The sequence below is a fragment of the Sander lucioperca genome, chromosome 9, assembly GCF_008315115.2.
Source record: "Sander lucioperca isolate FBNREF2018 chromosome 9, SLUC_FBN_1.2, whole genome shotgun sequence".
NCBI lineage: Eukaryota > Metazoa > Chordata > Actinopteri > Perciformes > Percidae > Sander > Sander lucioperca.
Genome location: NC_050181.1, coordinates 41666738 through 41692683, shown reverse-complemented (window position 1 = coordinate 41692683; position 25946 = coordinate 41666738). Strand labels below are relative to the sequence as shown.

The 25946-nt window shown below is 41.9% G+C and overlaps 1 protein-coding gene across 11 annotated transcripts in view; it reads left to right on the top strand.

Annotated features, from left to right (window-relative positions):
• Positions 1-25946, top strand: part of rnf220a (ring finger protein 220a) — a 170756-nt gene that overhangs the window by 119087 nt on the left and 25723 nt on the right. For 4 of the 11 annotated variants that reach the window (XM_031311159.2, XM_036004905.1, XM_036004906.1 and 1 more), the window contains 7 exons: positions 4197-4326; positions 10896-10944; positions 15900-15995; positions 19058-19100; positions 20589-20720; positions 22286-22410; positions 24011-24140. In XM_031311159.2, the coding sequence (XP_031167019.1) occupies positions 4197-4326; positions 10896-10944; positions 15900-15995; positions 19058-19100; positions 20589-20720; positions 22286-22410; positions 24011-24140 (705 nt within the window). Of the gene's footprint in view, positions 1-4196; positions 4327-10895; positions 10945-15899; positions 15996-18645; positions 18915-19057; positions 19101-20588; positions 20721-22285; positions 22411-24010; positions 24141-25946 lie in introns of those variants that run through there. The other 7 variants (XM_036004908.1, XM_036004907.1, XM_036004904.1 and 4 more) reach the window with 4 other exon arrangements.

The following is a 25946-nucleotide window of genomic DNA, read 5'->3' as shown; positions in this document are numbered from 1 at the left end:
ACAATACAATTGCAAAGAAAGAAGGGATGGAAATAGGAAGATTCCTCCTCTTTGCTCTCCACTCTTGCGTATGATCTAGCTCTGTCCGCCTCACCATCTGTGTCTTTAATTACCTGTCTACACTGTGTGTGTGTGTGTGTGTGTGTGTGTGTGTGTGTGTGTGCGCGCGCGCGCGTGTGCGTGTGTGCATTCGTGCATGCGTGCGTGTGTGTATTCCTCATTTTATTTATTAAATATCTTCTTTCATGTTAAGTATGGGTTCTATTAGTTTTTTTTTAAACTTTTTGAATCATTATTAGCTTAAAATAATCTTTAAAAAAAACATACTTAACATGGTTTATTACCTTAATACTTGATGATCTTGCACTGATATGTTGAATGAAGTTCCATATGCTTTTATATCTGTGATTGGCTTTGACAATAAAGGATATGCAAGTGCATTGTTGCTGGAAAAAGTATTCTCGTATATATTGCCCAGACTAAGTCACACAGCTACACTAGGAATTAGATACTCTTTGGATTGAGTTAGACTAGCCAAAGTGTCCATGTCAATACTATAGCAGCCAGTAAATAAATCAGACAGAAGACACAAAAAGTCAGCGGATATGCTTTTGTGACATGAACAAAAACCAGCGAGAGCCATTAAGTGGATCAAGTGACAGAGATGAAAAAGATAGAAGACAGTGAAAGAGGAGAGAGTGATAGAGGAATGGTCGGGTTGAATACAGAGAGAAAAAGCAAGAGATGTGGAAAGAGAAACAAAAGGGTGAAAGCAGGAAAATAGGAGATGGAGGGAGCGAGATGGAGGGAGCGAGAAGTCGAGCGAAGTAGAAAGACGGAAGGATTGAGAGAGGAAGATAGAAGGGAAAGAAAGTCTGAGAGAAAGAGAGATGAGACGATCCATCTTGGCACATTAGGGGGGATCAAGCCTACACTCCATCATGGTTGTCAGAGAGATGCACACCTCCTCTCTCCTCTCCTCCATCCACGCATCCATCCATCCCTTGTTCGCTCCGCCAGCCGGCATTTCACTGAAGAATCTCAACACTAAAAAGTCCTGTCAGGCCTATTTCCTTGTTATTGTCCACCCCTCTCCCTCTTCCTCCTCACCCCTCCTCTCCCTTCTCTGACTCTGATACCTTCCCTCTTCTCCCAGAGATTAAATGCACCCATGTTTCGCCGCAGGGTGCGTGTGTGTGTGTGTGTGTGTGTGTGTGTGTGTGTGTGTGTGTGTGTGTTTGAGCTGTGAAGTCCAAAGCACGACATGTGGGAAAGGGTGTGTGTGTGTGTGTGTGTGTGTGTGTGTGTGTGTGTGTGTGTGTGTGTGTGTGTGTGTGTATATGCGTGTGTGTGTGTGTGTGTGTGTGTGTGTGTGTGTGTGTTGCCCCGACATTAATCATCTTTAAGGCGCTGACAAGCCTGGTGTGCGACATCACATCACATCAACACCCCCCTCTCACACCCTTCTCCCCCCTTTCTCTTCGCCTCTTCTTCTTCTCCACTGGATTTATCTGTCCCTTCACCTCTCCTCCGTCACTCACTTCCCTCAGGGAGCGCTTGACAGAGGGAGGGAAACATAGAGGGGAAAAAGGAAAGAAACACAAGGGGTGAGAGTGACGAAAAAAAGGGTGAGAGACAGTGACAGCAAAGTTGGAAAAAAAAACATGGATTTGAGGAAGAAAAGAAAGACCTGGAAAGAAATAGTCACCTGTTCCATCACACAGAGCAAGTTAAATTTGAGTACTATGTGTTTGCAGCTGAATTCAAACCGATTCAAATCAGTTGACACAAACTTTTCCACTTTAGTCTTCCCTGTTGTTGATTTTTGACATTCTGTTGTCACACCCGGGTATCTGTATTTTCCTTTTCATCACTTTTTTGTTAATACATAATACAAATAAAAGTCACTTCAAAGGAAAATGACTGCACATTGGAATGCTTAAAAAAAGTATACTCACACTGTGCAAAAAAAACCATCCACTTAAAAAAAAGTACATTTTATAACAAAACATAAAAAACAAGACATGACAAAAGCCTAAAAATAATCAAGCGCAGGCATATATTTGTGTGCATGCCTGTGTGTGTGTGTGTGTGTGTGTGTGTGTGTGTGTGTGTGTGTGTGTGTGCGTCCTCCAGGTGTGTGTTTGTCCACGAAATAGAAAGCCCCATCAGCTGCAGACAGGGATTGGATCTTTCTTTGTTTGCTGTGGCGGATGGCGACGGCTTCAGCATGACTCAAATTATCTTGTCAAAGCAATAAAGGGGAGAAGGGAAGGGAGTGTGTGTGTGTGTGTGTGTGTGTGTGCGTGCAAGGGGGGGGGCAGAGAAAGAGAGATGGAGAAACAAGGAGAGAAAGGGAAATATACTGAAGGTAGCATGGTGGAGGAGACAATAAAGCAGAGAAGAAAAAGAAAGGAGATGAGCAACATAGAAAATGAGAGAGTTGAGGGGAAAGAGAAAGTGATGGGGCAACAGTGAAAGGGGGGATAGAAAGAAAAAAAGAAAGACATAGAAAGAAAGAAAGAAAGAAAGATGAAATAGGGGAGGCCAACAATGAAATAATCAAAGAGGAGATGAGAGAAAGAAGAGAGGAGGAGAAATAAATGAAACAAATAAGTGGATGGTAGGGAGCAGAAAATTAGAAATGGATGAGTCTGGAGAGAAAGCACAGAGAGGGAAAGGTGTGGAAAAAAAGAGGTAGAGATAGAGCGTCAGAGAGATAGATAGAGAGTAATCGATTACCTATTTTTCAAAGTCACTTAGAGTGTCCAGTGCTGTGGCTCTGTTAAGTAGCAGTGCAGGAGAATGGGAGGCCAGTATGCACACACACGCTCTGAAAAAGGGAAGGGGCGGTGTGTGTGTGAGTGTGTGTGTGTGTGTGTGTGTGTGTGTGTGTGTGTGGCATTGTGTGTTGAGGTGTGTGGTTCCCCACTAGTTGTCTCTTGGGGAGTTCTCTTGCAGGAAACTGTTCTGACAGACCAATATGTGAGCAAGGATACGTGTCCCCAGAGGGCCACGTGTGTGCATGTGTATGTATATGTGTGTGTGTGTGTGTGTGTGTGTGTGTGTGTCTGTGTGTGTGAGAGAGAGAGAGAGACAACGAGTACAAGACAGATAGGGGGTCCCCCCGTACCTGGTCCTCTTGTTGCCGTGGTGACAGCAAGTCTAAACGGGATATCCTGGCTGAGGCGGAGCCCATGTTCCCGGGCTAAAAAAAGCCCATTTGATTTACCAAATACAGGAAATCAGGAAGTGTCCTCCGACATTAAGCACTGAGACACTTTCAATAGATGTTATTTTTAGCCAGACAGTCTCAAATATAGCTTGAGAAAGTAGGATGTATACTACTATACTAACGCACTATACTATATATATATATATACTAAGGCACACAGACTATGACATGCAAAAAATTGCCAAGTGCGCACTTTCCGATACACACAATGAAACACATAAACACACACACACACACACACACACACACACACACATACACACACACACACACACACACACACATACAGGTGGGCCCCAGCCTGTGCCCTGCTGATCAAGGACAATGAAGTGAGGTAGTGTTGGCAGACTCTATACAGCATTATCTCATCCAGGGCTGACACTTCTTTAAATCTGCTTTGACCTGAGAGGACACAGTGGAGACTGTACAGCACGATATTCTCCTTTCTGCCTGTGTGTGTAAAGCAGAATTATAATGCACATGCACTTAATGTGTGTGGTTTAAGAGAGTAAAACCACGGTTCAAGCCTTGGTGCTTGCAAGAATACACAATGTTGAAGTTTCCTTTAGTGTCCTTGGTAAATTGAAGGGCTGCCAGGTCAAATTTGTAGAGTGTGTGTGGCACGACAAATACAAACACAGTTGGATACATTTGTCTTTGTGAAACAATTTAGACAAGGCCTCTGAGCCTCTGTGAAAGAGATACCCAACAAGTAGCCTACTGTAATATATTTGTTATATGTACTGACAGAATTTGTTTACGTATGTGTGCGACACTAGTGATAGTTCCCAACAGCTGAAACAGATACAAGTTCAAATGAGATCACTGGTCACTTGAGATCCATTTAAGATGCATTTTAATGCCAGACAGAATCTGGATACAATTGTTTGGGTGCCTGGCTCTTATTTGTATATAGATACTGATGTTTCTCCCTTTGCCTTGCTTTCTATCTTGTCCCCAGGTAAAAAGAAGATGTCCCTGTATGACAGCCAGGCTCCAATCTGTCCCATCTGCCAGGTGCTGCTCAGGCCCGGAGAGCTACAGGAGCACATGGAGACGGAGATAGAGAGGCTAGCTGCCATATGCTTCAGGTAGGCCTGAAACGCGTTGTTCCTTGCTCGCCCATACACTTTTACACAATACAGTAAGTTCAGTCAAATCAAAGTTCATATAGAAAACAACTTCAAAGGTCTGTGTATACTGTGCAAGTCTTAAATGAATACATCTTAGGAACATTTTCTGAGGGTTAGAAGAGAAGATTTCATCTGTGTCTGTCCAATACAGAGTTAGCTCAGTGACATTTTAAGCCTAGAACAAAGGAATTGGGGGGGGGGGCTACCCTAGCCCTGTCATTGGTGCCCTCCAGCCCCCCAGAAGTATCTAATTTACATGTTGTAGCTTTTGAACTTAACATAGAAAGAAAGAAAAAATGAGACATTGTTGTTGAATGAACATTTAGCTTACACATTGGGGCTGTTAGCTTGCGCAGTGGCAGCAAGTCCCGACTTAAATGCTAGCTCTCTTTACCTGTGTTTTCAGTCTTCCTGCTAAGCTAAACACATCTCTGCATATCTTTATCATGTAACTAGAGAAATCAAACTGATATCAATGCTTAAGACAAATACTTCACTGGCTCATAAAGATAAATACATTTTTTAGGCGTAGGGTGAAGGCTGAGCTTTAACTCAACTTTTATGTCAGGCTCACTGACTGCTTTTCTTTCCGAGCAGAGATTTTGGTGCAATAAATCTGCATAAAAGGCAGAGGCATGCCGCCGACGTAACGCTAAGTGTTTCCCGCAGGGATTAGGATTCAAACCTGTGACCTCAAGTTCACTGCCGCCTCCTTCTTCTCCTCATGACAGTTGCACGAGCTGTTTTACGGTGGATAAATCAACTCCAAGCCCTTTTAACGATGGGACACAACCATTAGGATCCATATTTCACCTTGACCGCACGTCTGGCTGTGTGTGTTTGTGTACATACGTGTGTGGCCTGTGTGATGCTGTGTTTGTGTATGACCCAGTGTCCACCTTAGCGGCCCAGCTTTATGATAGTCCCCATTAACCTGGAGGAACAGGGCAACAGATAGCGTCACCCCACATGGAAATCACACTTCATTTACCCCCGTTTACACCTACCAAACCCCTCCTCCCATCTGTCCATGTCCAGATACTGAACCAGTCCTCCTCGTTCCTCTCTCTTTTTTGCAGCCTGTTCCCCTCATCTTCCTTTTTGTTTCCCCATCCTTCCATCTTTCTTATTCTTCACTAAACCTCCCTGTTATCTACTACCTTGTCTTTGCCCTATCCAACCTTACTCATGTCCTCTTTAGTCCCCTTTTCTCTTTTTCTTCACAAACTCTTTTCAATCTGTCTTCATCTAACCCAGTCCTGTCATTTCTTCATTACCTGATTTCACCATGTTTCTAAAAGCTGCAAGCTAACATATAGGACCAAAGCAGTGACCAGGGATAAACCCATTATCATCAGTGTGAACAGGTCAAACACATTTGCCTATCTCAAAAACGAATCAAAAGAATCATGAAAGCTTGGGCAAGGGTGGTGATAAAGGAATAAAGACGAAGAAGTAGATGGAATGAGGAGTTAGGAAAAGAATGTAAGGGATCAAAATAAATCTGTGGATAAAAGTTATTACAAAATAACTTTACAGAGAGACATCTAACAAACTAAGTGACACAAAGAATAGAATAAAAAAAAAAAAAAAACGGTGTTATCCAAAGGTCCACTTGGTTTTTCCTGGGCTTTCAGCCATATCTCTTGGCCTTCATCAGCCGATAGAGTTTGCTCACTTATCATGGAGATGGTTAAGTGTTTTTTTCCAACAACTAAACTACTAAACTAAACTGGCTAAAAAAGTGGGTCTTAATATAGAGAATAGAATAGAACAAAATAGAATAGAATAGAATAGATTACATTACATGGGAGCACTGAGTGAGAGTCATCCATCTGTCATTGTCTGATATGGTGAGGTGTTTCAATAATTAATAAAGGTTAGTAGTCTGCCCTTCCCTCTGTGGGTCTGAGATACTGTGTACGCACACACACACACACACGCACACACACACACACACACACACACACACACACACACACACACACACACACACAAGCGCGCACACGGTTATTTAAGGAAATAGCGTCATCCCCGGGTGAGATTGGATGGTGGCTAACGTCACAGCTGGCTGATTTAGCTACTCGCCATTAACCCATCCAACACATACACACACCACAAGAAAAAAAAAAGATGACAAGAGAAGGAGGGACAGGAGAATGCACAGGATAACATTTTAAGATATGTTGATACATTTTTCTTTACATACACACAAACACAGATTTGGCATGTGTGTCAGAGGGAATGGAAGCAGGAGATAAAATAAAAGCAGAAAGTGCTGTGTGTGTCTTATATCGCAAAACCACATTCTATATCACACACACGCACACACACACGCACTTTCTCCCTCTCTCCAGCTCTCTGCATGGCAGCAGCCATCATTGAAAGTGACAGTGGGAATTTGGTCCAATTTGTAGTAAATCTGCCTTTAATGACCAGCGCTTGCTGAATGAAAGAGCTGTGGGTATGGAAAAGAAGGTGTGTGTGTGTGTGTGTGTGTGTGTGTGTGTGTGTGTGTGTGTGTTTGAGTATGTTGGTGTGAAAAATGTGTGTGTCCCATATTTGCCTGGCCTCTTCTGTGAATATCTGTGCTGTGTGTTTCTATTTGTTTTCTCTGTCTCTTCTGTGCATGTGTGTGTTTCATTACAACTGCCAACCTGTCCTCTCCTGTGACTGTGTGCCCTGCCACTTGTTCATGGGCCACAGCTTCTTGTGTATGGACATGGAAATCACACACACACACACACACACACACACACACACACACACACACACACACACACACACACACACACACACACACACAGTTGAGCAAATGGTAATCTATCATGCCCTGTAAACGTCAGGTGGCTCATGGGGGCAGAGTAATCTACATACCCCATCACCCCCTCCTCTTCATACCCCTACTTCTCTTCTTCCTCCTCCTGCATAATCAATTTGCCTCCACAAAAGCAAACCCCCACCTCTCTAGCAGACGGCACAAAAAGGCAAAAAGCAATCAGTATCTTGAGGTTAGCACCATCCCTCCTTTCCACCCAACTCCCACTGACTGACTATCTCTCTCTCTCTCTCTCTCTCTCTCTCTCTGGAAGGGAGTGGAAGTAGGAGGGGCGGATACTCCTGCTAGCTGTCAATCAAACTCAGTCTGTCTCTACTTGTGTAGGATTAATGCAGTTTTAATCAGGTTTATAGAGGTGGGCAGCTGTACTGAATGGAATTGCTTCCAAATTACAAAATGTTTAATACATTTTTACTTGCACTTTTATTTTGAAAAACTGTATATTATAATGACATAACAAAGATTTTAGACAGACCCCAGACAACTAAAATCATGGTCCAAATATACTGTAAATACATTCTTTTTTCAGTTATTAATCAATTATGATCTCTGATTTTCTGACTTGTTTAAGTCAATGGAGACAAAGTCCATCTCTTCTTCTTTTTTTCTCTTTTACTTGTATCGCAGATGGCAAACAAACAAAAAGGTACATTTGACGCACCACCTGATCTCTTATGACTACTTCCTGTTCATGATCTCACAGGTCCTTGCCCCTCCTTTAGGTTTAACAAGTTCAGAGAGGGTACTGTATGACGTGGTGAGACAATGTGTTGTAAGACTAGTTTGAAGCACCCACATGCCCTCACCTGTCTCCCCCTGTTCACACACAGGCCTCATTACCACAACATATGTTAAATTGCTTTGTCGTTCGTCTTTTATTCCTCCCCTCCTTCCTTTTCCTCCCGTCTGTGTGTTTGTTTCGCTTTGCTGTGCTGCTCATTTCCACACTCTTTTCCTTGTTTTGACATTGCAGGCAGCTGGAATTTCCAGCCCCCCCCCCCCCATCAAAAATTCATAGAACCGGGAAAACAGACGTGTGAAACTGTGAGAAGAGGCGGCGACACACCAACTCTCCCTATCAATCCCTCCCTTTCTTTCTCTCGTTTTCTGTCTTCCTTCATCTTTCCCTTGCTCGATCTCTCTCTTTATGTTGCTCGCTCTTCCTCCCTCACCACATCTCTCTCTCTCACCTCACATTTCATCTCCCTCTACCACTTTTCTTTCTTTCCCCTTCTTCACTCCCTTTCATCTCTATCACCCCCTCTGTCATTGTGGCAATTTTCTCCCATCGTGGCAGGCATGCAACTGCTATCCTCTCTCGCGCTCTCTTCCTCTCTCCCTCTCCCTCCTTCTCTTGTCGCTGTTTGACACTGTCAACAAGCAGGTAGAGGTGGCTGTTATTGTTGATGCCTCTGCAGAGGTTCCAGGTAATGAATAAAAGAGAGATAGAGGGAGGATGAGAGAGAGAGAGAGAGAGAGAGAGAGAGAGATGACAGAGCTAGAACAGGGAAAAGACAGGTGGGGGTGTTGGCAGATTCCCCTGCATTACATAGCAGCTTGACTGTGTCACCCATGTTTATTCTCTTTGTTGGTTGCGGTGAGGCCCGCTGTTCAGCTTACACACACACACACACACACACACACACACACACACACACACACACACACACAAGACACGCAGTAGCAAGACAATATAGAGATGCAAACACACATCCATGGGTACACACACAGCACAGAGACAGTAATGACACGTTTTCACAGACATGTTCAATGCATACACAGACACCTTTATATACTGTGCACACTGCAATGCACGCTCTCACTTGCAATAGCTACTAATCTCAGATCATCAATCACATCAGATATGGACCAATGAAAACTAAAATGACAACTAATAACTAATTATAACTCTAACAACTCACTAACCTAACATCCATTCGTTTGATATTTTTCTGATGTATTTTCGAGACTGTCCTCCCCCCAAAAACAACCTAATAGGTCATTTGTACAAGCAGCTTATCACGATCCATATTTACATTAATAGCGCCGGCGAGCTCTAGTGGCCTTAGCAATTATGATGGGAGCAACCCATCATATAAAGCTTGTGGGTTAAAACCTGTTTCAGTGTTCAGATGGGTATGTGACCTTTAAACAACTGTTTTCACAGGGCGAGTAGCATTCCCCATAACTAGTAAACTGACCTTCATTTAAAAGCCATGGAGTGCCTCTTTAAATACATGGACGTTGCTATTATTTAAGGTATAAACTGATGGTTTGTTTGAAAGACCTAGTGATGTAAAGTAAGAACATGAACAACACTCACTAAATGAGTACGAGGAAACAAATACTTTCACTGTACTTCCATCCCTCTATCACATCATACATTTCTTTATATCTCTGTGCAGCTATGCATTATATTCCTGTCTTGTATTTCCCTTGTCTTGCTCTTGTGCACCACTTTGTAAAAGCTTCTCTCAGATAAGTGAAAAAATAAGGCTTTTTATTCTTATTATCCACCCATCCAGCCATTGAAAAAGAAAATCCCTTGTCTACCAAGGCATGCTGTCAGATTAGAGGTCGAGCAAATTCAGTTTCAGGCGCATTCCTTTCCATGGTGTGTGTGTGTGTGTGTGTGTGTGTGTGTGTGTGTGTGTGTGTGTGTGTGTGTGTGTGCGCGTGTGTGTGTGTCTGTGTGTCTGTGTGTCTGTGTGTGTCTGTGTGTGTGTGTCCGAGTGGGTCTGGAGTACTAACAGGGTCTCAAAGCAAACATGACAACCCAGTCTCGCTTTGTCAACGTCAAGCCTGTCGCAACTCTTCAAGAAGCTCGGAGAACTGTATCTCTGTGTTTGGGTGAAAGTCAGAGAGAGAGAGAGAGAGAGAGAGAGAGAGAGAGAGAGAGAGAGAGAGAGAGCGAGAGAAAAGCAGAGGAGAAAAAAATAGGAGGAAAAAAAAGGAGGAGAAGAGGACAACAAAAGAAAAATGAGGGAACCTAATAAAGATAGGAAGAAAATGGAAAGAATCAGATGGCTTAAGTGTCAGAAAAGGAGATAATAAAGTAACAAAGTAGCACAATAGAGGCTAGTTGATATATTAGACTTTCCATCATTCACCTCTCATCTAAAATGTCAAACACAAGCACCCAAGTATCCAGCTACACACAACTGCTGGAACATGTCTTTCTTTCGTTCTTTTTTTACTGTCTAACATCTTAATACTCCCCCTTTCTCTCGGTGCCCCCCTCCTCTCTTTCCCTTCTTCCCTGTTACGTTTACAAGCCAGCCAATTGTCCACCACATATTTCAGAGTCAAAGCGACCGCAGGCTCACTGCACTGACAAATCAAATCACTGCAAAATCAGTAATTTCCTACTTTTGCCACCGCAACAAATGGTGTGTGTGTGTGTGTGTGTGTGTGCGTGCGTGTGTGCGTGATGAGACAAATCTAGAGAATGATTGCCTCAGTAAAGAATATCCAGCTGATGTTCTTAGTAATCCTGCCATTAGCAGTGATGTTTTCAATTACCACCAAATTAAGTTTTAAAAAAAAAAAAGTAATATCTTAAAAATGAATGGAATATGTCAGTACATGCTAGAGGCATACACACAAGCACACAGACATGTAAGACCAGATATAACAGTGCACTTCATAACTCACTCCATCCTCTTTTTTCCTTCTTTCTCGATTGCAGTAAGAACACTTCACCCAAGGATGGAGCAGCCACTCCAGGAACCCCAAAGGTGAGCTGAACCTCAATTTCTTCAATATGACGTCTATATTTGGAATATTAGCATTAGTCATTCAGGCTGAAATCAAGTATGCCATACCTGCAAAAACATAGGTGAAAGATTTTAAATGTGAGAGTGAATACAAAATCAGACGTGTGCATAGTAAACCTAGTTAGATTCAACAACAATATGACACATTATTCAATGATAGTTCTTTACTGTCTATCACATCTGTTACTTTGATGCCTCTGTTCCTCTGTTCCTCTCTGCTGCACTAAGGGGAAATCTGCTGTACTGTAGGCCTCTGTCTAACATCTTACACACACACACACACACACACACAGACACAGACACACACACACACACACACACACACACACACACACACACACACACAGAAGTACCAGTCTCCCGTGGTCCAACAGGCAGCAGAGCCAAGAGGCACTGTGCCATGATAGTTCCAATTAGAGAGGCCAAGATGCAGACAGACAGAAAAGGAAGAAAAAGACAGATAACGTCAAATTGTGGGAAGACAGATTCATGATTCCATCAAGTAGGCCTTCCCTTAAAAGAAGACATTCCTCTGTCCTTAACGTGATGTATAGATAATAGATTTAATAGAAAAATCTAACTCTAATTTCAGAGGACTTTGAATAAGCTGCGGGGGCTATGGGTGGACTTGATAGCTTGATAATACATTGGACTTAATAAAATACAGGAAAAAGATGGTGAGATGAGTTTTATATGATGGGAATTAACTTGTTTCAAGAAATGAATCCACATGTCACTTCCAAACTGCCAGATTTTGAAAACATATTTTGTGGAAATTCAAATAACCCTAAATCTTGTGATTGGTTTTTTTTTTTATCTTCAGGTTCTGACAGACATTAAACGTTTGTTCATGCATGGCTTTCTCTTTCCTGCTGATTTTTTTTTTCCTACATTCTTACAGCTAACCAGTATAACATACAAATACAAATAAATAACTTTCACTGATATAAAAACAGGTCCTTAAATGTGAATATCATGACATGGAGAGCTTTATAATACAGTTAACCACTCTTGTCTCTGGATTATCACTTACGCTTCTTTCATGCCGGGAAGTACCACTAGAATATTTCAGCAAGTCTTAACTAAAGTCTGGGAAAGAAGATTCAATGTAGCAACTTTATCCAACATGGCTGAAAACATGCAATTGAATTACGTGTCAATGTTTCCTGAAAGTATCCCAAAAGCAATTAAGTGCTTCATCATTTCCCTGTTTGTTTTAATTTCCAACTAAAGACCATGTAAAAGTCACATGTCCTACTGCGGTAAAAGTACTGCCGACGTGCTCATGAATGTAACATAGGAGCTCTAAAATAACTCGGGGTAACCATTTTCATTCCGACACAACTTCAGGTGCTGACCCAGGCTTAGAGAGCAGCACTCACAGCACTGTGGGTGGGCTTGTACTTGAGAAAGGCAGACAGAGCAGGGGGTGAGCGCTGGCCTTCCTCTCTGGCCGTGACTGCGCATCTCACCGCTGATGTTTAGTATTCAGCGGCAGGCCATGGAGAATGGAGACGGCCAGTCTGAAGCACATGGGGCCTGTTGTTGTCGTCTCCTCCCCGGTATGCACCACCTACCACTGTTAGACCGAAGATTAACCCCAGAGCACCTCCTTACGGGGTGTTCGGCCCACTTTGTATACTCCTCGCTAAGCTAAGGTGATTGGGTTGGACTAAAAACGTGATATCTATAAGGGCCACACACTCTTTGACACACACACAGACACACACACACACAGACACACACACACACACACACACACACACACACACAAACGTGGGATACACCATCTCTCATGCATGTGAAAAGATTTAGACACGTTTCTCATCATTATGGATTGACATATACAAAACACAGATTAAAACATGTTGACATTTTTACAATGCAAATGCACAAAACACACTTTACACCAGTCTTCACAGTCAAATATGGTTTTCTGCACCATGAAGCAAATCCGGTTACTCACCTGAATGTAGTTTTCAATGCAACCTTTTTGTAGCTGATCTTTTTGCATGTTGATTTAATTTGGTTGGTTTAAAGGATCCAAATTTCAATGGAAGATCTTCATTTATAATCTCTTCGTAGAATACTGTTAAATGTCATACTCTAATGATAAAACTTAAGCATATTCCCCAAACGCCCCCAGGTAAATGATTCCTGACCTCTTTAAACCTGGGTAAAAGAAAGAGAAAAAAGACCACACACACACACACACACACACACACACACAGGCATAAAAGCATCATGCATAATGTCCAATTTACTGTGGCAGCACTGGAGGTTGGTCATTTCTCACATATTATTATTAGATTACTGCTGTCGAGCACTTAAGCCTCTGCTCTGCCCCTTTCCGCTTGATTAATAGGAGACGACTGTAAATACAAATATTTCATGGCTTGCCTTGTAAAAAAAAAAAAAAGAGAAAGCAGCAGCACAGACACGTGAAAATATAAGCACACACACACACACACACACACACACAGCTAGAGCTCTGTCTGGACTAAGCCTGGTAAAAAAAGTGATATTGCTCCTCTTTTCATCCCTTCTTCTCTTTCTTTCACATCATTATCTACTTGTGTCTTGTTCACTTGAGGAATTCCCTGGATTGTCTTTGTCACAGAGTGGGTTAGAAGAGGATATAGTTTTAAATGCGTGTGTCTATTAGAAAGAAAGTGTGTGTGTGTGTGTGTGTGTGTGTACAAAGTGTTGTGAGACAGATTTATGGACAGGCAGTGTCCTGTAATGTCAGACAGTTACGCTCTTTCCTTTTTTCAGATGTTTACCGTTCCTCCCCCTCTTCTACCTTCTTCCTCTCTTTTCAATCACTCGTTCTTCCCTTACTCCTCTTAACGTCCCATAAACATTAACTCTAATCAGTGGAAGGGACTTTATAGACAAAGTCAGGCAGGTTACAGTCATCATCAATGACGTGGCGCTCTCAGCATCTGTGGCAATAACACTCTTGAAATTCTCCAAGGGTAAAGATTCTCTGTTCCTGTTTTTTTTCTTCTCTGTGGAAGAGATCTATTGCAATACAGAACTAAACAGGTACATGAACAGGAATGAATTACAAATAATTACAATAATACAGTACCAATACAATAATGAATGGCTACAACATAAACGCATGACTCACTCCTATAGTTGCTTTGCAGCATATTTTGATTTTAGAAACTTCTGCTCATTTTCAGCCAGAAAAGTGGATCATCTGCCGGGTTATCTCCGGCGTCTCTGTGTGATACAGGACGGTATATGTAAAGCATTGTATCGATGTCTCCAAAGCAAGTAGTGTTATGCACTGATATCAAACGAAATTCGCTGCTAATGGAGTTAAGTTAAAACTCTAGACATGCATGGAGTCCATTCAAGGTAAAGTCAGATAAATGCGGGACTGTTGTGCAAATAAGCAATGTAACGTTAGCGTAGCAAATATATATGTACAGGACTGTGTAGAGCACAAAACAAGACTGTCGTAATTTTTAAATCAATTCTTTAAGCCGAAAATACTCACATTTATGGGACTCTCTGGTTGATCTGGCCGCCGTTGTTGCCAGTTGCGCAGTGTATTCTGGGTACCCCTCGATTTCAAGTAAGCTCGCGACTTTGCTTGGTGTTAAGGGGTATCTAGCCCTTCCCCTTAGCCCTACCCCTCGATCAAAATGAGAATTGGGATAGCCCTTACTCTCACGTGAACGCGCAAAACTAAGGGGAAGGGGTAAGACAGAGAAATTAGATTCAGCCTAACATATTTAGAAATTATATTATTTTTCTTTTTTATATGAATTTATTTGATACACACAACAAAGTCAAACTGTCAACAGTAATTTGACATTTTGCTTTTACGTAAATTTCGTCAACTGACACTGACACTTCAACTGCTTGTATCTCCTACTCATCAAATGACAATCCAACTGCTGCCAGTCATTACTTTTCTTAGTTTTCTTTTTCTTTTCATAAATGTACTACTACTACTTTCCATGCTCACACTTGAGCCAACACTTTCACTGACATCGTCTTTCAGTTTATACACTTGAAGTGGCACTTGTTTCTTTCAGGATGTTACACAGCACCAGTACTTTGACTGAAATTTTAACTCCTTCCACTACTTAAACTTCAGCTAAATCTTCAACTCCTTTCAGCACTTAGATTTGAAGACACAATGAGTAGGATTTTCCTAAAAAGCAATCTATAGACTCAAACAAAAAGAATCCCTCTTAATTATCACTTATGACCTATTAGAGTGTGTGTCTGTATCTACAGAGACCCTGCCCTCTGCCTGTATTTTCTTATTTTTCTGTGTTTTGGACGTTTCTGTGTGCCAACCTCTATAAAAACGAAGCGATCAGGGGCCAGATCGTAAGCACACATGCAAGAGGAAGCTACGAAAATAGCAAACACATGGCGGAAAAACGCAAATTTAGCGAAGCGAATAGCCAAGCAGACAAATCTCGTTCCAAAACGAGATTGCATTTGGGGTTGGCGAGCACTGTATCCCTAATACAATTTCAATATCTTTCATTATTTGTAGATTGCCACTTTAACTTCAACTTGAACTTTCAGCAGCCAGCACATGGAGGTCTTTTCAGTTCTATTGTATGTTTCTTCATTCTATGTGTTCTTCAGAACAATGTATCCTTTTCTAGTTGTTGCATTCAGTTTTACCAAGCCAAGGTGTAGGTGGCGACATGCAAGGGTGTTATCTCTCCAGCAGTGCAATGGTATCTGTTTTTCCTTAGATCAGAATTTATTTTTGAAACAGCATTACTCGTGCCTTGTGCATGTTTATTGATTATTTCCATGCAGCAACTTGCGAGGACAGGTTCTGCTGTAACAAGATCATCTGCATATAGAAGACATTTTATTTCTCTCTCTCTCTCTCTCTCTCTCTCTCTCTCTCTCTCTCTCTCTCTCTCTAGTCAATGCTGTTGTCGGTGCACATCAAGCGTGAGGGAGAGTCTCCAGTGGTCTCGCCCCTGTCCTCTGAAGACGCCCACCACTCCGACAGATACCAGGTCACACTCACTCACACACACACACACACACATACACACACACACACACACACACACACACACACACACACACACACACACACACAAAAACACACACACACACACACACACACACACACACACACACACACACTAACACACACACACTAACACACACAGACATACATACACACACCATGGAAAGGAATGCACCTGATGAAGCAAGTTTAATCAATTTTAACACACAAAGCATCCTTTTTCACGTTTTTCTTCGATGCTGCGCACACACACACACACACAAACACACACACACACACACACACACACACACACACACACACACACACACACACACACACACACACACACACACACACACAGGTTTGACTAACAGTCACTTGGTCACATTAGTTTTTTTGATTTGTGAGATTCCATAATTCTGACTGATGTATAACAGTATAGCTGAGGATTATGGTAGATTTTTAGCTTTTATGCCCTCTCAGCAGTTACGTTGACCAACAGGCCAATCTCCTTAAATCTCAGATGTCTTGAAAGCCACCCTGACTGCTTTTATCTCTTAAATTCATCAAAGTTTGTTCGGGTAATTCTTCTGGCCATGATGTATCTCCGGGTTAAGTGGGTTTTCCCCCTTACACCATAAAATAAGAACTATTAAGTCCACACAGACGTTGCAGCCATACGTTCAGGATGACACAGCTCATAAAGACCTTATAGCGATAAAGTAGATTTTCTCATTAAGTGAAACTGCTGAAATCACCTTATATTATACATATGATTAAGTCAATGGTGACTCTTTTTACCACCCTGAAAATGAAGCATAATGGCAGACTTTGCCACCTTCTCTCGGCCTGTCACTCCATCTCAGTGCAATTTTTCTCTCTGCCTCTTCCCTTCCTCTAAAAAGCTGACCTATTCGCAACCATACACTCACTGTATCATAATGATACGGTAGTAGCGGCCACGCGAAGGCAAGTGGGCCTATAACTTAAGTGGCGGCAAGGAGGGGAGGGGAGAGAGGAAAGGAGTGAGGAGACGGATAGAGGGCTAGAACGGAAGGAGAAGGCCTGACTACTTGTCGGCTCTTACTGATGGACGGTCGACTGTTAGAGGACTGAACCGCTGCCTACTCACTGTTGCCGTGTCAAAGAGAGGGCATCCATAACTGCGACCGGGGATGCTTTAGTCAGCATATAGCTAAAGACATACAGGCCTCTGGGTGTGAATCCCAGAAGACCTGAGGTGCCCATTCTGCAAGAGATGGAAGTGATCTGACCTCACTTAATTTATTTCTCAAAGCTGTACTTTTAAGACCATTATTCTTAATGATACAGGGAATTTACCCCAGGCATCCTGAACTACCCAAGACCCCAAATGTTCCACATTCACTTAGATAAATGTAAAATGTTATTGTACATCACAGTTGCCATTGGTGGAAAGTAACTGACTACATTTAATAAAATACTGTGCCTTTACTGTAGACTTTTGAGGTGCTGTTACACACTTTATACTACTTTATACTTATATTCCACTACTTTTCAGCGCAATGTACTTTGCTGATTTTACATTAAAAAAAAACCACATGATAAACTTAAAAAAATACAATGCATTATTAAAGATTAAACCAGTGGTTCTCAAGCTTTGTGTTTTTTTAACCCTTACAAAAAAAGGGCTGTCTTGTTGGGTACCTCGTGAGTCTCCCACCCCCCCACCCAAAAAAAAATAAAAAAAATAAAAAAGATTACAGAAAAGTCCAAAATATGAAAATAAATTTGTGTAGCAAAAACGTTCTTGTAGCTTTCTCATACATTTCTCCCAACCCCCCAGATTTATTTTGGTACCCTGTTAACATAATGAGTATTGTATACTTTTGGGGTTTTGTTACATTTACTCCCATTCTAGAATAGAAGTATATGGAGAAATTATAAGAACAAATACAAATCAGAAATAAGTAAAGATATGTACAGTCTACTAACTATATACGGAAAAATAGAAATAAGAAATAAATATGTAAAAAGATGTGTGTTATACTACAACACATAGCAACAATATACATGGACAAATAGAGATAAGAAATATGTAAACATATGTACAGTCTACTAACTATATATGGAAAAATAGAAATAAGAAATATGTAAACATATGCATACTACAACAGTGTCAGTAATACCAGTGCTGAAAAATGGGAACTATTGTGCAGTATAAATATGCAGTATTAATGCCATGCAGAGTATGGTACAGTTGAATTGTTATTTCACTATTAGCACAGATAATTGCACACATTACTCAGTATTGCACAGTTAGGTTAAAGAGTACTTCTTCCACCATTGACAGTTGCATATTTAGGTTTGATATTTGACTGGCTACAAAACTGTAAATAATCTGCTGCCCACACAGAAAAAAAGCTAAATAGCTGAAGAAACCACCAGAAACCAAAACATTACACAAGCAAAAAGTAGAGAATGTTAACAAACACCAAATTGTCAAGCTTAGTAACATTTCTTTTGACATGACTTTATTCTTCTTTGTATTTGATAAACAGTAGTAGTTGGAGAAACAGTACAATAGTTGTGCATCTAGTAGCCAAACCCTTTAATTAAAAGGAGACCGTTTAATGAAACCCGTTGCTGCCCCCTAGCGGTCGACATCTGGAACAACACGTGACGTTTCTCCACTTCCGTCTCCAGCGCGTCACATGATCAAAACAAGCCAACATGGCGTCGGACATGAGTAGTATCTGCAGATACGAGCGCCACTTTCAATCCTTTTCCATCCGTATTAAATTCTAGACACAAGCTTTACTTCGCAGTGATGTTCAGTATCTGGAAACACAGCCGGGTAGTTTGCTGCAGTGAGTTTTGGCGGCTGTAGAATGAGCTATGAGTGAACCCTGTCATGGAGGATGTGGAAAACAATAGAGATGTAGGTTTGTTTACAGTGCCCCAGTCTCAGCATCCAAAGCAATCCCATTCTGAAAAGTTATATTTGTACTTGTAAACATGTTATATTGTTTGTTTATTATCTAATGTACAATTCCTCTCTCTTCTTTTCCTCTCTGCTTGCAGACATTTTTACGAGTTCGAGCAAACAGGCAAACAAGATTGAATGGTATGTACATACAACGTTTCATCTCCTGAGTGATACTTAATATTGCTTATTAATATACGTTGTATGGTTCCAACGACTTTATTCGATTTAAATATTGTTATTAAGAGTTTATTACTGTGCTCTGGCCTGTTTTTGGTCATGGGCTTTCTGGAAACGTTGTATAGATTTACCTTAATGTCAGTAAAACAAGGTAGGGTAAATTGGAAAATTTACAGCATACATCTTATGTAGCAATACATACATACATACAATACAACTACATGGACAATAGTCCATGTAGCAATACAACTTCCAGAAGTTGAATATAACGCAATACAGGAATGAATGATATGAAAATAAATAATCGTTACCACAAAATACATTATAATATCACTGGTGTTCAAGGCACAGGAGACAAAATAGCGTGACTATATGATGGTCATTTATTACCTAAAGTTTAGTCCTTTGTGAAAGGTGTGTGTTTTAATTTAATGGACCATATTTTACCATTGCATATTTGCTCTGCTGTCAGGTGATGTTTATCTCTGATTCCTCATTAATGATGTCATACCTACGGAAGGGTTTTGTGTTAATCAGTCTGAAGAAGAGCAGTGCTCCCGAAACGTCAACCAGTCAGTAACTAATATATAGCATTGGGGGCTTTCAGTGTACTTTTAGTGTAGATTGATTTCTCTTTTTTTGCTTATGCCTGGTCCAGCACCTGACTTTTTATAGTAGGCCTATGTTTTGTTGCCAAAAGCGTCTTATCGAATGGGCTAAGTTCATCTTAGCTCTTAGTAGCCCCAGTTTGTACATTTTTTATGTATTACATTCGAGTCACGAAGCTAAGAATCCGGTTTTCCGAAGAATAATCAGGCAACCCGAAGAACCCACGAGGTTGTTAAACAACACTTATTGCTGTTATGAAGGTATTTAGAGACATGGCAAAAGATTTGGTGTCAAAGCGAAAAGCCAACACTCCTTTTTTTGGTAATATTTTGGATTTAAACTAGAGATGGTCCGATACCATTTTTTGCTTCCCGATACCGATTCTGATACCTGAACTTGCGTGTCGGCCGATACCGAGTACCGATCCGATACCAGTGTGTCATATATTTTATTATGTTTTAACAGCTGTATACTACTATCCCTGTATGGATGTGATATTATTTCTATCTTTGTTGTCGGTCTGGCTCAGGTTAAACTCTTTGTGAAACATGAACGCTACAGAACTTTCTTTTATTATGCAGTTTGATACTCAGTTATAATGGAAAAAGAACATAAATAAACTACTTTAACGTAGATTTTCATTCTTCTTTTATTCTTTTTATTCTTTATCGTGGTATCGGATCGGTGCATTGACTCCAGTACTTCCCGATACCGAAACCAACGTTTTAGGCAGTATCGGAGCCGATACTGGTATCGGTTATCGGAACATCTCTAATTTAAATGCAGTGCTAAAAGGGAACCTATGATAAAAATTAATGAGGCAATCTGTAAACTTTGAAGGTGTCAGCATCTGGAGGCAACATTTGTCTAGAGTGGCCGCGATCAGCTCCGGGGGCCATGTTGCAGCCGGAACGCGGCACAGCTGCGCCCGTCTCTGCAGCAAAAGCTTGACCAGAGAGGCCAGAGAACAAAGTAAGCGCTCTACAGATATTGAGCGTCATTGACGAATATCTTTTTTTCTTGTAAAATGTCCGATACACACACAGGTGTTGTCACGAGTTTATTAAAAGGCGGGAGAGTTTCCTCACTGTGGAATCCCTAATGGGCAACATTGTGGCATCACGCAGGTGGCAATGCGACCGATGGGCCTGTTTCACAGAAGGCATTTTGACATGTCACAGTAGGAAAAGCACAGGTTTTGAAAATTAAAATCGATAGCTGAATTCCATTCTGGCTCAATGCCATGGCTTACTGGGACGCTTGAATAGAATGCAGCCATCATTCATGTTTGTACTAAAATGGGTTGCAAGACAAGAAGAGTCCTGTGCATTCATGAGCCTGGGTCCATAATACTACATTTCTAACATGGTCTTCAGTTTGAACAGAGATCCGAATCTCTTAACACAGTTAAATACTCTATGGTGTTTAACACAAATGTCAGTTGACAGTGTTGCGCTCTTTTGCCATGCTACTAAATAAAATGGTCAAGTTTTTTCATTCAGCCCTGTCAACTTTTAACGAAACTACTTGTCCTTTTTGATGAAGGGATACTGAAGCAGTGTAAACCAAGATATGCTGATGTAATCAATGTATTTGTTGTTATCTTGCAAGAATGTAGTGTTTCCAGTTTTGAGGCAACACACGGGATAACTCAGCATTTGTCAGAGCCGACAAGAGACTTAGTTTAAACTTCGCCCTCCATTACTTTCTCTCTGCCCTCACCTGGAACCAGGAATCATTCTCATGTGGGGTATAACAGCTGGGGGGGGGGGGACCTAATTAGCATCCCTTTCCCTTCTCTATTTAACAACGCTCCCCTCGATTAGTGTCATGGGAGAATTGGTGAGGAGGAGGAGGAGGAGGCTGTTTCTCTCTTTAACCCTCCCTGCCTCACTTTCTCCATCTTCTTCTCCTGCAGTCATGGCGTATTGCCTTAAGTCCACCTCCTCCTCTCCCTCCATCTCTTGCCACGGTCCCTCTTGGCCTCCTCTGCTTTCCCAGCCAGCTAAAAATTAATGTCCCTGTGCGCCATTTGCAGTTAAGAAAAAACGACAGAGACTCGGGGCGCAATGACGGCTGTTCTGCTCTGTTAAATTTCTAATTAAGTGTGTGTGTGTGTGTGGGGGGGGGGGGCTGTGACAGAAGGGAAAGGGAGGAGAAACCGACGCAGAGGACTGGCGTGGATGTAGAGTGAAGAAAGGGGCTTGAGACTGCCACGTCCGTCTCTTGTCACTTCTTTCTTTACACATTTCAGGAGTTTAGCCCTCTCAGCCTTTTCTCATGCTTCTAGGCTTGTAAATAATTGAGATTAGTGGGCCGCTATATTACATTGCATATGATCCATTCAAGGAAAACACATCCGACATAAATTCCCCTCAGGCCTCTTTTTAGATTCTCTCCTGTGCCTCGAAACCAGTGATATTATCGTCCAATGAAACATGCTTAAAAACTCAAATGATGATAACCATTTAATACTAGATTGACATTAAAAATGTCTCTCCCTGTCTCTGTCTTTCTCTCTTGCCTATCATTTCCAGCACGTATAGGGAAGATGAAGAGGAGGAAGCCTGAGGAGGGGGGCCAGGTATGTCCGCTGTGCAGCACCCCATTGGCTGGGAGCGAGGAGGAGATGAGTAGACATGTGGAACAATGCCTGATCCAGGTAGTACAATCCTGGCCCTGAACCAGTCGGACAGCCTGTCAACCTTTCTCTTCCTGTAGATGCTGACCAGTCACCTCTTTACTTCCTGTAGATGCTGTCCAGTCACTTCTATACATTAGTGCAGATACCAACCAATAGCAACTGTAGCTTCTCTAGATAGCAACTTCCTTTACATGGTGGTACTGCATGCACATCATATGGGAATTACCGTCTAAAAGAACATTTAAAAAAACACACTGACATTGAAGTATTCACATATCCGTGATTCAATTTTGCCACGGCAAAGCTGACATAAACATTATTTTGAAGTAAGAGGCTGTGGTTTATCCCATATGACATGGCTGCAGCTTATCCATTGGCATGCAGCTCCTGTATGAGCATAACAGTTCCATCTTTAGTATCCGTAGATGAGGGCCAATTTGACTTTGCTTGCTGAAGACGTAGCCCCAACAGAAAGATATTTCCAGTCACCTCCTCTCTCTGTGTTGTAGCTGTCAAACCGATGACAGCCTCTCATGTCAGAGTTGGTCACCAATCCTTCTTTCCTGTAGATGCTAAACACTTCCATTCTATCCTAAAGTAGACAACAGACAAAAATCATCACCACTGCTCCTGTAACCCACCTTACTGACTGTTGACTGTTACACTAGCTATAGAAACACTAATACCTCTTTTCCACCAGCACGCTTTAGGCTTTCCAGAGCTGTACCATTCTATGTGAGCTGTGTTTTTATTACATATTCATCAGTGCAGATACTGTACTGAGCTTGCAACCGGAGCCAGAGTTCTGTTCCCCTTTTGTAATTAGTGATCAAGTGGACTGAAGATTCTCCGTTTGATCTGATCGCCTCTTTGCTGTTTATCCAAACTAGAGCTAGACATTTTTGGGCTTGTCACTTCCTGCTGCAGCTTCACTGTAAAAGATGAAAATGAAACAATCAAAAGGTCTTTGGCCACTTAAGTGATTACGTCCCAGTGAAAATGTCTAGAACGATTTCATTCTAAAGCAGTTGGTGCAAGTTGAGTTACGTTAGACACAAAAAAAAACGTACTTTTGGCTAAATAAAAACAAACAAAACTTAATTTTGGACATTTGGAATAGACTTCACTTTAGCAACAACAAGCACAGCAAAACAAAGCTGTTGAGAAAACTGAGTCTACGTTATGTTAGAACCATATTAAATGTAGGAACAGAAAGATATAACACAGCATAGAGTCTCCTGAGTTACACACAAGCTTGATGCACAACAGAAGACAATAGTCGGAGCCTCCAGGGAGGTAGTTGGTAATTTGGTGCAGCGTTTAGTGCAGCGTGTGCAAACCTTGAAACTCTGAACACATGATTTAGATTAGCAGTCTCGTTTCTGGTCTCATCTGTGTCCTTTAGACATCTACCAACAATACAAACAATACCTGTACTAATCACAACTGGTCATGGTATGGTACAGATAAAGCGTGCTACGGAGATCCGGCCTATCTTCCACCACACTATATTTAATACCGTAAAACTGTGTACTTAATAGCTGTTGAAATTTGCAAGAAAGAAATACCTCAACCCTTTGCTCTGATTAACACGTGTCCCTGTATGTGTGTGTGTCAGCGTGAAGGTGCGTTAGGCGATGATGACTCTGCAGACATGGATGGAGAAAATGGGCGGGGCTTTGAGGAGTACGAGTGGGCGGGGCAGAAGAGGATCAGAGCTACAGCTTTGCTGGAGGGAGGCTTCAGAGGTACAAGCACACACACACACACTGACATCCCTGGCCGTGTCCAGTCACACCCCAGTTAGCTGTATGTAGACAGGGTCAGCCCAGAACCCTGTTTGTTCTCGCCTTTCTTTTTCTCTGTCTGTCTCCTTTCTTTCTCTGCTCATCCATCATTCCCTCTGTCCAGTGTGAGCAGTGTTTGTTCTGTGGGACCAGTGCTGAATGTGACCACAGTGCTGTAATGGTGCCAGTGGTCTGGTGGCAGTGTAAGTTTGCCCTGGGTCAGCCCAGCCCAGCTCAGCTTGGCTCGGCCCTACACAATCCTCTCAGCAAGGGGAAGGAAAACACATTTAGCTGGGCAATTGACCCGGTGGTCACCACTGTGCGTGCGTGTGCGTGTGCGTGTGTGTGTCCGCCCAGAAATGCAATTATAGAACTGGATGGGAGAGCTGGCCACTGGGGAGCATGGCTGCTCTGTGACACAACACACCTACAGTGGTAGCTCTCTGTCACCGTCTCTTTTTGGTCCTTCTCAGATTTTTCAAATTTGTATTGTTATTATGTTTTCACTACTTTCACTATTTTTCTTTAGCTTAGCCTATTTAGATTTTTTTCTATAAAGGGGTGTCTGGACAAATATTACAGCAACAATTTAATGTAATGCTTCTGTCATCACACCCTGCAAATGTTAAATGTAAACTTAGTTTAGCTGATTGTCATCCAATAAATATGTTTTTGCTAATTTAACCATTTTAGTCAGATGTCAGATTTACGCAAGATCTGAACTAACTCAATAGACATAAAATGGCATTCCAAGGTTCACAAAGTTTGATTTTATTTAGCGAGATTGGAACAAGATTTCAGGGTTTCCCGCAGCACTTTGCAGTTCGGGCGGCCGCCTAAGCTGGGGAACCCTACCGCCTTAACTAGGTCGTCAAAAAAAAAAAAATCCGCTGCACAAAAGGCCGTCAAGTGCATCTCGGAGAATAGCGCAGACACGCTTCACACCACGAGCGGGCACGCGTGCCACATGGCCGAAATGAGAGAAAGAAAAAGAGACGTGGCCGAAATGAGAGAAAGGAAAAAGAGACACGGTCCGTCGCTGTCTGGAGGCCAGCTAACTAGCCATTTGATATCGCGCGTGTGTGTGTGTCTGTGAGAACAATCGCCATTTCACTGTCGCGTGTGCGTCGGAGTTTGTCAACAAATGTGCGGCAGCCGGGGCATGCCCGGGCAGAGACGGGGTGAGTGGACTTACTGGAGTGTTGGCATACGGTGGGCAGAGAGCATTTATATATGTTTCTCTGTCCTGTTCTTCACATCAGTGAGGCTTTCTTCCCTTGTTTCAACGAAGTGAATACATGACGAAGTGACTAGAAATATCCATCACCTCTCGTGCCTGGATTCTGCTGTTGCCCGGTCTTTGAGACACAGCTGTTGTCCGTTTTTTTTTTTAATCACTACACACGGTTCACAACACACGGTTAGTTAGCGTAGTTACACACAGTGAAATTACGGGTCCTGTTTTTATTTCACGCATACTATCTGCTGAGTGAAGCTATGGGCTGAGCTCTGTTATCTCAGCGCAGTTTTGGAGAAGAGTTGTTGGGCAAAGTGGACGAGTGCGTGTCACGGAGGATAATGGGAGAAATGCCAGTGAAATTGTTATAGCACTTTTTTTGAAAATAGTTTCATGAGCTTAAAATTGCACATTGCAACTGTTATTTTGAAAAGCTGGTTATTTATTAATTATTTAAATGTAATACAGAGTAGTACAGAGTCTGCACTACAGAGATGTCTTAATTATATATTTAAATTTGATGTACTCAA